We start from the raw sequence: 15,527 nt of genomic DNA, 5'->3' as shown, positions 1-15,527 counted from the left end.
CTTCTCCTCGGCATGTCCTACTCGTAACCCTAAGCCTGACCCGAAAAGGTAGGTGAGCCTCCCCTGCAGGGTTAGTAACTCCTCTAGGTGGATTACTACACATGCGTTGTCTAGACTGAGTCGGTACCTGTTCGATCCCTCCCGAAGAAGGAGCAGGTATTCTCCACGCCTTGTTCTATTCAAAGGGAAGGGTTTACAACGCACCGCTTCGCCATCGTTCCGGTTGCCTTTGTCCTGATGTGTTACATGGTCCTGATGTGTTACATGGTCCTGATGTGTTACATGGTCTTCATATGTTACATGGTCTTGATGTGTTACATGGTCTTGATGTGTTACATGGTCTTGATGTGTTACGTAGTCCTGATATGCTACACAGTTTTGATATTTTTTTTGCCATTTTTTTTGCCATTTTTTTTCAATTTTCTCCAGACCATCCTCGAGAGGGACGTCACAAAGGAGCTCTCCCGCCTTCTTCTCATTAATGCAAATTACATTTTTTTCTGTCCATATCAGGAGGGATTTTATCGACAGGGAGAACATTTCCCAGGGGGGTGTACATCTAGATGAGTCTGCCCCCTCCAGGGGGGTCTCAAATGACAGCTTCCGTCCCCGGGTGCGGACCTCGGCGTTGTCACCCAAATGAAGCTTAACAAGGAGAGTGTCCAGGAAAAAAAAAAAATTGGAAAAAAATTCTGCACCAAAAGTGGCCCCAAAATTTGAGGCAATTGGGGCAGCCAAGGGGGAGGCTATGCTGGCCTGCTTTTTTTGGAAGAAACTCCAGAGAGAGGGGGAATGTGCACTACTCCTCTCGAGGACCTTTATCAAATCCTTTACAAAGTGATCGCCTGGCTGTCTCCTCGTCTCCCATCTGTGGAAAATCTCCTTCAATTCGCACGCTTTCCCGTTCAGGTAGATGAGGGAGACAAAGACTCTCTTCTCGTTGACAAAAAAAAAAGCATTTTTCACGAGGATTGTGTTGTCTCGCTCGCTTTCCTTTCGCAGGTAGATTTTTCTGCACCGGAGGTGGCTCGGGGGGGGGGCCGACGGGTGGTCCTTTCGCTTGCCCGGGGTGGAGCGGTCGTCTTGGCTTGCCCGATTGGAGCGGTTGTCTTGGCTTGCCCGAGTGGAGCGATCGCCTTGGCTTTCCCGAACGGCGCGATCGCCTTGGCTTTCCCGAACGGCGCGATCGCCTTGGCTTTCCCCAACTCCCCCATTTGTAGTCCCCCCATAGTGGTTCAGAAAAAGGCAAATGTCGCAAAGAGTCAAGTGATAGGTGGTCCTCCCCTTGGTCTGGCAGTTATCACCACCCCCGCACAGCTCCCCATGTGTGTGTGCATGGCGGTGGCGAATCTTAACGCATAGCTTGTCTACACGTAAAAAGTAGTGCTTTAAAATGGAGTCCAAAAAAAGGCGTAGCAATTTAATCCAAATGGAATGAAAAATCTTTTGCTCGATCGATTGGTGTAGTAACCTCGTATAGGTGTTGTGATCCAAGTTGTGATTTTCGTACTCTCTCCAATCGAGTGTGCAAGTTAGGGACTCGATGTGGATCTCCTTCTTTCCCCATGGTGTTTGTTTGTTTCGTTTTTTTTGGAGAAAAATGATATCAATCTTTTTACGAAATCGAATTCGAAGGAAATATTTTTCACTAAAACTTTTTTCAGTGGGATATTTATGAGGAGTAGATTGGAAAGGTAGAGGAGGGTTACTATGGCTCTGTCGACGTGGAACTTGGTGTTTGCCAGTAGGTTGAGGAGCCAGCCGCTCATCTTCTTGGGTGCGTGGCTCAAGTATTGCTTAAGTGTGTTCGTTTTAGGAGTCCTTTAGATGCTCGATCGACTGTGGTTCCCTTTTGGCGCTTCATTGGAGCTGCCTGTTGCACCTCATCTGCGCTTTGGTTTTCGTTTGCCTTTTTTTTGCCTTTTTTTTTGCCTTTTTTTTGCCTTTTTTTTGTTTACCTTTTTGTTTGCCTTTCTTTTTGCGTTTTTATTTGCGTTTTTTTTTTGTTTTGCTTTCTTTTTTTTTCGCTCTAGGATTCCCTCTTTTCCGCCTTTTTTTTTGTGCCACGATCACTTGCGACGGAATTGCACCTCCGCTGACCTACGCCCGCACTATGCAGGCAGTGTGCGCGGGAAAAAAAACTCAGGATGGACTGAGACGCAAGTTGGTCACCACAGTGGGGTGTGCTGCGAAGCCCCAGTCCCAGTCCCAGCCGCAGCAATCGCAGCAATCGCAGCACCCGCAGTACCAGTGGTGTGACGACACGGCAGGGAAAAGACCCGAAGGGAACAAAATGGCGCTGCCGCAATTTTTGAGCTGCTCGAAAAAAAAAAAAAAAAAAAAAAAAAAAAAAAGTCAAATGGACAAAGCTCAGCTAATTTAACCAAGTCCAAACGTGCCAGAAAAAACACTTTCCCAAATAAGGACTGTATGTATTGCGTAAAGGAAAAAAAAAAAAAAAAAGTGAAGCAACACTGACCATGTCAGGAGGGGGGCGGTAAACACGTGGGTACCACGCGAAGGGGAAGGACTACACCGGCGGAGTGGAAATACCACCACGACGGGGTGACGAAGCAGGTGAAGAGCTCCCAAGGAGTGTCCCCTGCTTGTAGAGTATCACAACATCGCTTTGGGAAAAAAAAAAAAAAAAAAAAAATGACCATTTAATTTGAAAGAGCTAATTGAAAAAAAAAAAAGACTTCTCCCCTTTTAACGGGATTAGCAAAAGCGGGAAGAGAACAACCGCGGATGGAAAGTGTGAGGGAAGGCAGGGCAGCGCGAGTTGGCACCGCGACCGAGTGGGCAACTCCCTCCAACGTGACGTGACTTGTGCACAGACGGGGGGAAGACGAAGATGCCCCCTCGGGGGAGACTCCTTCTGTAGAGCAAAGGTATGAGCGGCGATCCTCCGTGCGCAGGAAGGATGCGAAGGAAGGGTGCGGGGGAAAACAAAAAAATCCTTTCATGTGCTGACGTACGGTTTTATGTTGTGGACATGCGGGGGGGCCACAAGTCGGTATGCCCGCGTGGGGGTGTACGCGATGGTTAGCACTGCGGGTTGGCAGACCGCGCGGAAAAAAAGGCACAAAAAAAGGCACAAAAGAAATGCGCAAAAGAAATGCGCAAAAGAAATGCACAAAAAAAATGCTGAAAAAAAAAGCAGAAAAAAAACAGAAAATAACAGAAAATAACAAAAAATAACCAAGTCAACACCGCTGTAAGGCAAGAAAGGAAGAAGAAAAAAAAAAAAAGGGTGACCTTTTCGCTCCCGTAATTTGCCAAAGCTGCTTGTTCACGGGGTGGAAGAAAAGCTTTCCTGCGTTTTGCTCCCTTCTCGTTCCAACGTATTATTTCCCCCACGAGAGTGAAAGAAACACACGAGCATGCATAATGAAGGGACAGTGAGTGTATGCCCCTTTGCGAGTTTTTATCCCTCCTTTCATTGTGACAGTCCGAAGTGGCCATTTTTTTAAGTGGAAAAGAAAAGGGCACTGGTTTGTACTCCCCCACGTGTAGTGTACTTCCCCTGCGTGTGATCTGCTGCTCTGACGCCTCCCCCTTTTTTATTTTTTCAATTTGCGTGGCGTTCTTTTGGAGGCACTCTCTCCTCACCGGTTCGTTCAACTGATTGCCCTGCCCCGTTCTCGCTTCTTTCCCCCTGCCACTTCCACGACGAAACGCGATGAAGCTTTTTGAACAGGAGCATATGTATAAGCATGACTGGGGAACCGTCACGGTAATGATACGCCTTCAAGGGAGCGGTACATTAAAGAGTTGGATTGTCCGCGCGTCCCCCCGGACAGATAATATGCTGTGTGCAGACTCTGCCCAAGGAAGAGGCTCCACAGTGCAGCTCTGATGGGGCGTTACGTAAAAGGGTTGCTCTCCCGACCTGGCTCCTTTACTCCTTCGCTATTTTGCCATTTCTCTCTTTTGCCATGTTGCTCCTTTGCTCCTTTCCCATGTTGCTCCTTTCCCATTTCCACATTTCGCTGTTCCACATTTCGCTGTTCCCAGTCGGCCTTCCTGCAGAAGTACCCGAATAACGTGCAAAACCACATCAAGGGCATCGACGTGATTGAGAGATGCATAGACACGAAGGAGCAGACGCTCAAAATGAGGAGGATAGTCCACCTGCAGTACTTCATCCCGAAGCTCTTCCGTGAGTTACCCCCTCCTTCGCTCCAAATGGATCAACTCGTCCGAGGAGAGACAGGGAGAGAGATAAAGCATGAACACTGATGCCTTCCAATTGTGCGTCGGTCCACCTTTCACGTGTGCCTCCCATTCTACACGTCCTCTCCTCTCCCCCCCCCAGGCAATCTCCTCAACATAGACGGGCGAGGCGTAGGTATCGAAGACATAGATATTAACCTGAGGGAGAAAAAACTGACAGTGAGCACCGTCAATTATACGATGACCCCATTGGTCAACTTAACAGAAAAGTGCGTGTACCTTCAGAAGGAGGACGATGGTAGGTGTGCGCGGTTGGGAGGAGCGGCTCGGAGGAGCGGCTCGGAGAAGCTGCTCGAAGAAGCTGCTCGGAAAAGCGGCTGCTAAAAAATTTCTTTCATTTTTCGCTTGGTCCGAATTGGCTTATCCTTCCTATTTCCCCTGCTCTCTTCCCTCTCCCCCCTGCAGATAATCAAACCCACTACAAGCAGACCACCACTCTGGACATTAACGGATTCGGTTACATGAAGAACCTCGTGGAACGGGTGGGGCAGAGCGGTATAGCGGCAGTGTGGCAGTGCGGCCCCATTTTGGCCGACTTCCCTCCATTTTGGCCGCCTTCCCCCCATTTGTGGTTGGACGCGCCCCATTTTTTTGTTGCCCACCCTTCAGGCCATAATCAACACGGTGCGAGAAAAAAGCAAACAAGGAATCAACATCATGAACGAGACAATCAAGAGAGTTATTAATGACAACGTTCACATAAATAACAGCGACGTTTACGTGGATGCACTGGAGAAGGGGAAAAAATAGACCCATCCTGCAGTGACCGACCCCTGTGGCTGTCTCCTTTTTTTTTTTTTTATCCGTCCACCGTTGAAAAGGAAAGGGATGAAAAGGAAAGAAATTAACAGAAACGGAACGAAAAGGAAAGAAATTCCTTTTACGTTTTTGTTGCAGTGGTGCACTAAATGGGTTAAAATATGTACAGGTTAAAATCCGTGCAGGTTAAATAACCGCTTTTTCTTTTCCTTTTTCTTTTTCTTTCCTTTTTCTTTTCTTTTTTTGTTCCTTTTCCTTTTCCTTTTTTTCTTTCCTCGTCCTGGCATCTGCCTTTTTTTTTTTGTTCCTGTTCGACCTGTGTCTTCCCTTGTGCAGCGTTTGTCTATATCCCCCCAGCAGCTGAGCGGCTGAGCTGGCAAGCAGTCCCACCTCCCCTTTTTTCAATGCACAACTGGTGTGTACTCTTCCTTTTTAATCTGCCAACGTGGGGCGCGCAGTCACAGAGCAGCCACAGAGCAGTACTAACACAGTGCTAACCGAGCGCTTACCGAGCGCCTACCCAGCGGCGCACCTGCCCGCGTGAAACTTGCGCAGAAGGAACACGTCCCGCGCGAAGCTGCCCCAATGACTCTCGTTGTGCTCCGCAAAGGGGATATCGGGAAAGGCCCTGCTGTAGTTGCGCTTCAAGTCATCGAAAATTTCTGTCAATTTTGTTTTCTCCTCCAAGAAGGTACCTCCCTGTTGGTCCTGCAGGGACGAATCACCCTTGCTAGCAGCCAAGTGAGTTCCGATGAACGAAGGGAGCAGGTCCAAAAATTCTTTATTGGCGAATCGATAGTCCAGGAAGAAGAAGGAGGAGTAGTCATCTACATGGCGCAGGCTTCTTCCTATACACTGATTCACTATCTTCATGGCAAACTTGAGCTCGTACGTCCTGCACATGTCACCGATTTGGTGTTCTGCGGGGGGGCGGCAGCAAAGCGGCAATAAGGCGGCAACAACGCGGCAACGACGCGGCAACGACGCGGCATGCACTAACGCATCAACTCTGCAACGCTGCGCCGCGTAACAGGCGACGCCCCTGCGCTTACCCAACTGCGACGAAGGCGGGGCCGCGCCCCCAGCCCCCCGTGCCACGTCCGCGGAGAAGGCCCGGTAGTAATCCAAACGGAGGGAGTTCCTATCGAGGGGAAGGTCCCCAGTGGAGGCAGAGCCACCCTTCTCGTGTTTGAAGAAGGGAATGCCGACAAGCAAAACGTTACGACAAAAATCGTCATAAAAATTAATCCCTTCACTGAGCTTTGCATTCATTACACAAAAAAGGACACAACCATTTTTCACACAAGCATCCTCCTCCTGATCTCGTATTCGTTGGATGCTCTGCATGTAATCCCTTAGGACGTCATTCTCTCCATTTTTCTCCTCGAAAAAAATTTTCTTCTTCTTCTTCATTTCTGTTAACACGTAGTGACCTTCCTTTTGTAGGAAGGTGAAGAACTCTCGTAAAAATTTGTACGACGAAAAAAAAACGATATTTCCAAAGCGGACATACAGAGTGAGGAGGTGAATCTGAATGGCTAAGTTAAGTAGATGTGTCTTTTTATTTCTCATTTTGAAAGTATTATCAATGGGTTCGTAAGTCAGTAGGTTCGTGCTGACTATTCTACAGAACACGTTACTCTTCTTGAAAATGTAATCCGATAGAAATAGCTTTGCAGATTTGTTTTTCTCCTTTCTATTGAGACTCATGAAGAGTAGGAGGAACTCCTCTATCGGTTGCAGAGTTCCTCCAATTAGAATGACGTTGCTGCAATCGTTCGTAATTTTTTCAAAGTTGCTGCATGAGCTCACACTGACTATTTCTATTTTGTGTAGCATTTTTGGGTTCCTGCGCGTGATTAGGTCTTCCATCGAGGTGCTCATCGTTTCATCGGCGTGGCCATCCCTGCACGCTCTCGAATCGTCGCTCTTGTGAGGGTCATCCGCTGCACGTTGCGGCGTCAGTCGTGCACATTGGTGATTTGCTGTATATTGCTGCTTCTCCGCTGTACATTGCTGCTTTGCTGTGCATTGCTGCTTCTCCCCTGTGCATTGCTTCATCTTCCCAGAGTCACCCTTCTTCACTCGTTTGACCCCTTCCACGTGTGTCGCCCCTTCCGCGGAGAAACCAATCCGCTTATTGGGTCCCCCCCCCTTTGGAGGTACAGCTACTCGGCTAGGCAGTCCTTCCTCTTCCGTTCCGCCTCCCCTGTGTAGAAACACATAGTCGTACCGATTGGACCTAATCATTTTATTGGTGTAGTCGCTGAGCAGATAAATGGCAGAAGTGTTGACTCCTCCTGAGTGGCTTCTAACATGTTGGGGGAAGTTCTTCCTCAGGTAGGATTCTGCAAAAATTTTAATTCGTCTACAAAAAGTGGAGTTACTAAGAACGTTAGAAATATGATTCAGATTCAGTGCATCTAACTTAGATGTAAAAATATAGCTTGTGACTTTTACGAGACTCTCTTTAACGTCTCTGAAGGAGGACAGCAGCAGATCGCAATAAATAACGACCTGCTTAATCGAAACCAAGTTGCTATTGTTTAGAACCTGCTCATACTTCTTAGCATACTCTCGTAAAATTAATTTACAAAAAAAGATGTCCCCATAACCAATGGATGCTGAATTGGAATCATTGATACTGTCTATGATATTCTGTGCCTCATCAAAAATCACTACGTTATTTCTAATTGAAATTTTTAAGCCCCTCCTCACATGTTCATTCAGAATACACACGTAGGGTAGGAGCACTATGTCTGCATTCTTTAGGTTCTCCCTGCTCAGGTAGTAAGGACAGACCTCTATCTGTTCACTCATGCATATATCCTTCACCTGATTTATTTTTAAATTTTTGCAGTTCATCAGTTTGGTCACTAGGCTGTAATTGTCCAACACGGGGTTCACGGGGTTCACGTGCTTCTCACGCCTCTCACGCTTCTCACGACTCTCTTGCTTCTCATGCCTCTCATCTGCCTCTCCTCCACTGCTGCCTCCACTGGATGACGAGGAGTCGTAAAAGATTTTGTTCTTTTTCCTTTCCCTTCTTTGCCTCCTCTGCAGCATGTTTTCCTTAAATATCTTCTTATACCTACAATCGCTGTTCCGGCAGCAGTCGTTCAGCTCGTTCACATTTTGGTGTTTCTTCAGGAAGGGCTGCGTAGGGGGTGAGGCGTTTTCATTTCAGTGGCGCTCTTAGTAGTTCAAGCGGTTTTCGTGTGTTGTAGGGAGGGGGGGTGCCGGAGGGGGGATGTGAGAGGAGGGGATGCCTCCTGGAGGGGGTGCCCCTCTTCCGTCTTTCTTCTTCTCTCTTCCGTCTTCTCTCTTCCGTCTTTCTTCTTCCGTCTTTCTTCTTCCCTCTTCCGTCTTCTCTCTTCCCTCTTCCATCTTCTCTCTCCCCTCTTCCTCTCCCCTCTTCTCTCCTGACTCACCTCATTCACGCAGAGATGCTTCCTACTCCCCAGGATGACCATATTAATGGGTAGGTCCCTCCCCACTCTCTGCTCTATCTTTTTCAGCTCTGAGAAGTACTGATTCAGCTGTGACTGCGTCCGGCTGCAAATGAAGATCTGTCAGGGGAGGGGGAAGGGTGACAGTGGCAAGCGGGAAGGGTGACAGTGGCAAGCGGGAAGGGTGACAGTAGCAAGCGGGAAGGGTGACAGTAGCAAGCGGGAAGGGTGACAATAGCAAGCGGGAAGGGGTGTGGTGTTTATTCAGCTTTTCCGACGCGCTGCTCACAAAAGTGCGGTTGAAACGGTGTCATCCCATCGACTCGCACAGGTGAAGCTTCAACGATGTCATCCCGTCGACTCGCACAGGTGAAGCTTCAACGATGTCGTCCCATCGAATCACCCCACGTCTACCCCTCTTTACCTGCTTCTTGGGCGGCCCCTCCACAGAGCAATCGCTCAGGGTCTCCTCCTCTAGTGAGGGAAAAAAAAGAAAAAAATGTAGCCACGCCATGCGAGCAAGGTTTCGATTGGCGAATCGGCACTCATCCTTTGCTCTCATCCTTTGCTCTGATCATTTTCGCTCATCCTTTACGCTCATCCTTTACGCTCATCCTTTGCGCTCATCCTTTGCACTCATCCTCTGCATTCAACTTCGCCTCTCTGTTTACCCCCCTCTGTGTCGAAGCGGTCTTCTTCCCCTGGCTTGTGCGCCTCCACTTGGACCTGTTTTTTTTCCACTCTTAAATTTCCCTTCAACGTTATTTTGTCATCAGAAATGGAGAAGTACCGGTTCAGGATCGACAAGTCTGCCTCCTTCCTCTTCTGCTGCACCTTTTGGGCTCGCGCGAACTTCCGCAGGAGGTTCTCCGTGACGGATTCTTTCACCCACTCGGGTTCTAAGGAGTGAGAGGGGGGAAGTGAGAGGAGAGGAGAGACGTGAGAAGAGAGGAGAGAAGCGCGACGTGAGAAGCGATGCGGGGTCGTCATGGTGGCTGTGCGACAGAAGGTCCTCTTCCGTCCGTTGCATTCGCCACTTGCTGCCGCCCCGAACGACCAGCCAATTTTGAGTTACCTTCCTTTCGCAGATGTGTGTCTTCCCTCAACAGGAAGAAATCAAATTTGTGTTTGAGCAGCCTGATGGGGGGCGGGCGATGATACAAGGGCCACGTGGGGAGGTTACCACGTGTATAATTGGCACCACGTGGGGAGGTTACCACGCAATGGGAGGGGGGCATCGGCCCCTGACGGTACTTCGCAGGGGAGCAGCCACATGTACATTGTCGAGTCGACTTACCAATAAACCAGTGGCGTCAACAGACTGAGCGATTTCCCAGAACCGGTCTTCATTTCGCAGATGATATGGTCCTGGGGGGGGTCCCCGTCTTCCTCGCCCACCTCACCAGCCCCCGCACATATGTGACTATTTAGGATCTGCAGCTCGCTCTCCACCTCTTCTGCCAGCATCTTCTGCAGACTCTCGTTCCTCTTGATAATCTCGTAAATCGGACGGACGTCCTCGCCAAATGTCAGATTTGATTTTTTCAATACATTGTATAGGGTCCTCATGAAGTCTAGCTGAATCTGCAGTGGTGCACACATGGGGTGGATAAAAAAAGTAAAATAAAATCGGACCGATCAAGCTGACAATCGGTGATGATCTGTTACTATTGGTGATGATCTGCTACGATCGGTGTGGGTCCCACTGGGCGGGAAAGGCGGGACGATGCGTATGGTGTAGTTACTCCACCAAGCACACTCATACTGCGAAACGTGAGTTCACACAAAAAAAGAAACTCGAACTCCCTCGGTGAGAAAATTATTTTAAAGCGCATTTCCTATTTTCCCATTTTGATGTTACTTTGTATGGAGGGAAGGGAAAGAACTGCTTGATTTCTTCATCGAACTGGGTTTCCATGGCGGGTAGCTTCGCAAAAGGGAGGAGGGAAGAAACTCTCACGTGTGTTATACGTCCCCACGTGTGTAGCGCTGCGATGTACTGTCGTGTGTCCTTTGCATGACTGCGCTTTTATTTTACACCACGCTTATGATGATGCTCTTGGCCATTCCCTCTAAGGGAAAAAGAAAAATTAAAGCGGCTTGTGGCACGATCGAGCGAAACACAAAAAGAAAAAGGGTTGGCCAATCTGAGGAGGTCGTCCCGTGCAGGAAGAGCAACTCACTAAGAGAGAATGTACATCGTAATGGTAGCCTCAACCAAGATATTGCCATCGTGATTTTTTTTTTTTTTTTTTTTTTCACTGAGTAGTTATACACCTGACTTGTGCATGCAAACTGTGCATTTCCGCATTTCGGCTTCGCACTTTGGGATGTGCTGACTGTTCATGGGGCGATCACCTTCGTTATAGGGAAGCGGTTAGGTGGGCTTCACCATTTGCGAGCTGGACGGGCGCACATGTCGTTAACCATGCCGTTAGCCATTCTGCGAACCATGCCGCGAACCATGCCGATTACCAGGCACACCCCCGCGGAGGAGAAAAATGAACAGCTACAGGAAACACTCCGCGTCGTTCTACGTCCTGGACGCTGCTGCATACGGCGGGGACTTTTCCGCGCTGTGGAGAGACCTGGAGTTCGCCCCCACGGAGGACATCGTCATAATAAGGTAGGGTAGTTGGTCGAGAATGCGTTCCACGTTACACATAGCACGGGTGCCCTTGTCCGAAGCATCGCCCTCACCTGAGTGGATATACCCTCGCGAGGGTCACTCCCCCTTCCCCATTCGAGTGCCATACGGAACGTCGCTGTGGGCAATTTACCTCCCCACACACCACTACCACTATAACTGACACTACCACTATAACTGACACTACCACTGTAACTGCCATTACCCCCCTGATGCAGCGTAAAGAATGACTCGAGGGACAACCACCTTAGGACGGCCATTAAAGCAAAGCTAGAACAACGCGCATGTCGAAATGGTGAGCACATGCTGTATGATGCGCATGAGCAGTACGAACTGGTGGATCCCAATTTCCAATTTGAAGGAAACTCATTTATGCTTATGGTTAGAGTAGAGCTGCGCAACGACATCAAGCAGGTGCACTGCAAAAGTGTTCAGTTGCGCGTGAGGAGGTGTTATGGGAAGAAGTACAGCAAGACCATGAGGCACTACTTTGACCACTTCTTCACGCGCACGCCCCCACTTGGGGGGGACAACCCTGGGCAAGCGGGGGTGGCGCAGCGGGTGGCGCAGCTGGAGACAGAACAGATGACGCAGTTGGAGACAGAGCGCATGACGCAGCTGGAGGCAGAGCGCATGACGCAGCGGATGGCCAGGCGCAGCGGAGCGAGTCAGGCGAAGACCCGCCCCCCCCGCAGACGCGCCCGGTGCCGCAGTGAAGGGACGAATGGGTGTGCCAAGATCGAGGCGGAGGGAGACAGAGAGGGGAAGGGGAAAAGGCACGACGAGAATGTTGTGACCTGCGTCACGTTTACGTTTAAGGGTGTCACTCTCTGCGTTTGTCTGTCCAACTTTGATTTGGATAAGCATGTGGAGCGGGGCGAGTACTACAGGTGTTTGCTCGGCGGAGGGGAGCGGCGCGGTGGTGCAGAAAATAGGCCCGGCAGTGGAGATAATAGGCCCGGCAGTGGAGAAAATAGGCCCGGCAGTGGAGATAATAGGCCCGGCAGTGGAGATAATAGGCCCGGTAGTGGAGATAATAGGCCCGGTAGTGCAGAAAATAGACCCGGTAGTGCAGAAAATAGACCCGGTAGTGCAGAAAATAGACCCGGAAGTGGAGACAATACACTCGGACGTGGCACGACGCAACGCGGCTGGCGCCCAGCCGACTCAAGAAGCAACTACGATGAAGCGTTCCTGGAGAACTACCACCTGTGCTGTAAGCAGATGTATAACCATTTCACAAGCAGCATCACGTTCGAGACAGACAAGGAAGACCTTTACTTGTTTAGCATGGACATCGTAGTGCTACAGGGTTTCAACCAGTTGGTTCTTTTTAGCCACCTATGGGAGAGCAACCTACATAATAACGACTCCCTCATTTGGGGAAATAATGTTGCCATTTTAAATAAGAGTGAAAAAAATATGTTGCAGAAAAGGTCCTATTTTACCTTAACATGTTCAGGCAAAAATGCTGACTTGGTTTCCTTTGGCTTTAAATTTTTCTGCGATTTGTTTTCCCAAATGGAGGTTAGCATTATTGACGATTTTTTTTTGCCGCACGTTGGGGAGGCCAAGCGGGGAGGAGGAGGACATGCTCACATTGGGGTGAAGCCGGAGGTAGGAGGACACGTGCACATCGGGGTGAAGCCGGAGGTTCTGGAGTTGGGTTCCGTCTACACGTACCAGGTGTGTCAGGCGAGCTTCCAATTGGATTACGTACACGCAGGGGGGGGTAGCGGCGAGGTTTGCGAGGAGAGGCACCTCGGGGGTATCGACCAGGTTTGCGAGGAGGGGCACCTCGAAGGGCCAGGTGGGGGTATCGACCAGGCTTGCGAGGAGGGGCACCTCTCAGGATCAGGGAATGTACAGCCGGATGAGCGGGGGTGCCTCTCGTTCTCGATCCTATGCTTCGACCCAAAGAGCCAAACCACCATCCCAATCAACCTGTACTCATACCTCCACATGAAGAAAAACTCCATTTTCAAGTACCTCGAGGAAAACGTCCGTTTTGGGACCACCCAGTCGAGAGGAAAGAGAAAGGAATATCATCCCACACCTCCTGACCAACAAAACAGTCACGACATGGTGAGGCACATCTACGTGTATCCCTACAAAGGGATCGTACAGAAAAATGAACAGAAAAAAATTAACCTCAACATCTACGTAGATCATATGCTAAAAACAGATCAGGTTGTAAAAGGGTCCTTCATTTTAATAATACGGATTCAAAAGGATGGGAAGGATATTAAACAGATTTTTTTTACCTGCAAGTACTCTCTTAGGAACAACATCGTGAGTGCACTTCTTCGGGAAGACCTCCCCTTGGTGAGAGGACTCGGGAGTAGTAATCGCACCTCAGTGAAGGGGAGGAGTTGGTCCAGTAGAACCACCACCATCACCACCACCACCACGGGGAGGACAAATATGAGCTTGCATAGTAGGAGTAGACGAAACAGCTTGTGGAGTTCCAAATTTACGAAACGGTTGGAGGAGACAAAAGGGAGACCCTTCCTGCCAGTTAATGTAACCAAATTTGTGTTATATTCCTTCTTTGCTATCGATCGGTACGAACGGGAGTTACTTAGCAGGGTGGGGACTCCCCTAGAAGGAGTTCTTCCCTCCCAGGAAGCAGATCAACCGTTGCATCTGCTGGGGTTGTCCAACGTACGGACGGACCACCTGGTGTACTGCTCCAGCCCCGCCTTCTCCTTCTCCACCTCCCTCCAAGGAGAAAACAAAAAAGGAGTGCACTGCAACCTTAACTATAATTGGAAGAAACACTTTTTTTGTGTACAGTACCCACAGCAGAAATACATGGATGAAAATTTTTTTCTCCAAAATGGTTACATGCAGAAAAGCAAAGGGGAGAGACAGCACCTTGAGGGGGATATACTGCTGCAGGTCCATTACTTAGTAGGCCAACTTCAAAACAACGGCAAAGTGGACAGACCTATCTATGTAGCCACCATTTTGTTACTGTGGGAGGAACTCCTCACGGTGTTAACCCCTCCACTAGGTACCTTTGCAAAGGTCACTCAACTGGTTAGGCGCATTCATAAAAATCCCAGATTAAGAGAGAGAAAAAAAATGCACTCAATATTTCGTGTCATTGTAAAACACTCTCCATCTGTGTTGTACAAAAATTTTTTTTTCATCCTCCTGTCTTTTTTGAAGAAGCTGTTTTTTTACTTCGTCCGTGTGTGTTTGCACGATTTTGGAGTCTCCATGAGGGGGACACAGATCCAGCGGGGCCACATGAGGGGGACACAGATCCAGCGGGGCCACATGAGGGGGACACAGATTCAGCGGGGCCACATGAGTGGTGGTCCCTTTGGTAAGTATTATTCCCCGCTGGCCACTCCCGCCCAGGTGGGGCCACCACCCCCCTCCTTCTCGCTCTTCCTGCGGTCCTTTCACTTTTTTTACGTCTCCTTCCTCAGCTACGTGAGCACCTTTTTCCTGAGTTTTCTGGACCACCAAATTGCCCTCGACTTGGCGCACTACCTACTATTCCACGCGTAAGGGGGGGGGGTGCGGCGCGTCTGCACGGTCCAGCGAGCTGCTACTCATTTGATCGGCGCGTGTGCTACTCATTTGGTCGGCGCGTCTGCTACTCATTTGGTCGGCGCGTCTGCATGGCCCAGCGAGTCATTATGCCACTTTGCACATACGTATGATGTCCATCCCAACTGCCTGTGGAGGGCTCGCCTGGGCACTCCCCAATGGTCACAACAAAAAACGAATCGACTGAAGGGTCACCCCCTTTTTCTTTTACATGTTATAAACGCCCCGGCGAGCTTAATGGCTCCCCCCGGCGCTACTCCATGGTTAGAGGTGGACAAAGGGGATCGAGTGACCGCACGGGGTAGTCTCTCCATTGGGTAGCCTCTCCACTGGGTAGCCTATCCACCCCATCTGAGTAAGCGGCACCCCTCCCGACGCTGCTAACCTGGGGAAGAAGCTCCCCCTTATATCATCAGGTTAACTTTGCAAAAGCGCTTCTGCACAGTGCTGCTCCCTCCTCTGTGGCGTTCACTCGAAGGGGGAAGCGAATGTGTCACGTAGTCGAAGGGGGGCGATGCTACTATGGATGTCCAGCGGGGGAGCACCGCAAGTGTTGTGTTCACCATGACTAGGCAAAGAAATCCAAACGTGCCAAATTCGTTCACAAATTATTAATGAAATGCCAGTCGTCCTTCCATTTTGCGTCCCTCCCACGGCCAGGGGATGGGTACGCTTCACCTCCATTTTTTTGATTAGTTTGCCCATTTTGAGCGCTTCCTCCCTAGGCAACGTGACACTAACTCGTCTGATGCTACTGGTGGGACGTGGCGGTTTCACCCCCAGCCAAGTTTGGCGTTGGCTGCCACTCCGTCAGGATATGCCCTCCAGGGAGAAGTGCCCAACTGGGGGGCAGTATAAATCTGTTATTCTTT

At 49.6% G+C, this 15,527-nt stretch overlaps 3 protein-coding genes across 3 annotated transcripts; 2 read left to right on the top strand and 1 right to left on the bottom strand.

Moving 5' to 3' along the window:
- Positions 1-4,017: 4,017 nt before the first annotated feature.
- PCYB_123840 (MSF1-like protein) lies at positions 4,018-4,986 on the top strand (the record flags this gene model as incomplete). Its single annotated transcript, XM_004223717.1, has 4 exons — positions 4,018-4,162; positions 4,319-4,474; positions 4,642-4,718; positions 4,846-4,986. Coding segments are annotated over 4 exons (519 nt in total), but the record flags the coding sequence as incomplete, so codon positions are not given.
- A 527-nt stretch (positions 4,987-5,513) lies between these two features.
- On the bottom strand, positions 5,514-10,028 carry PCYB_123830 (helicase; the record flags this gene model as incomplete). Its single annotated transcript, XM_004223716.1, has 6 exons — positions 5,514-5,890; positions 6,509-8,139; positions 8,869-8,918; positions 9,116-9,343; positions 9,520-9,581; positions 9,742-10,028. Coding segments are annotated over 6 exons (2,635 nt in total), but the record flags the coding sequence as incomplete, so codon positions are not given.
- Positions 10,029-10,945: 917 nt separating this feature from the next.
- On the top strand, positions 10,946-14,613 carry PCYB_123820 (hypothetical protein; the record flags this gene model as incomplete). Its single annotated transcript, XM_004223715.1, has 3 exons — positions 10,946-11,070; positions 11,310-11,532; positions 13,078-14,613. The coding sequence occupies 3 exons, from the start codon at positions 10,946-10,948 to the stop codon at positions 14,611-14,613; spliced, it is 1,884 nt and encodes a 627-aa protein (XP_004223763.1).
- Positions 14,614-15,527: the final 914 nt, after the last annotated feature.

The sequence above is a fragment of the Plasmodium cynomolgi genome, chromosome 12, assembly GCF_000321355.1.
Source record: "Plasmodium cynomolgi strain B DNA, chromosome 12, whole genome shotgun sequence".
Lineage (NCBI taxonomy): Eukaryota > Apicomplexa > Aconoidasida > Haemosporida > Plasmodiidae > Plasmodium > Plasmodium cynomolgi.
This window is presented reverse-complemented; position numbering and strand designations above follow the sequence as displayed.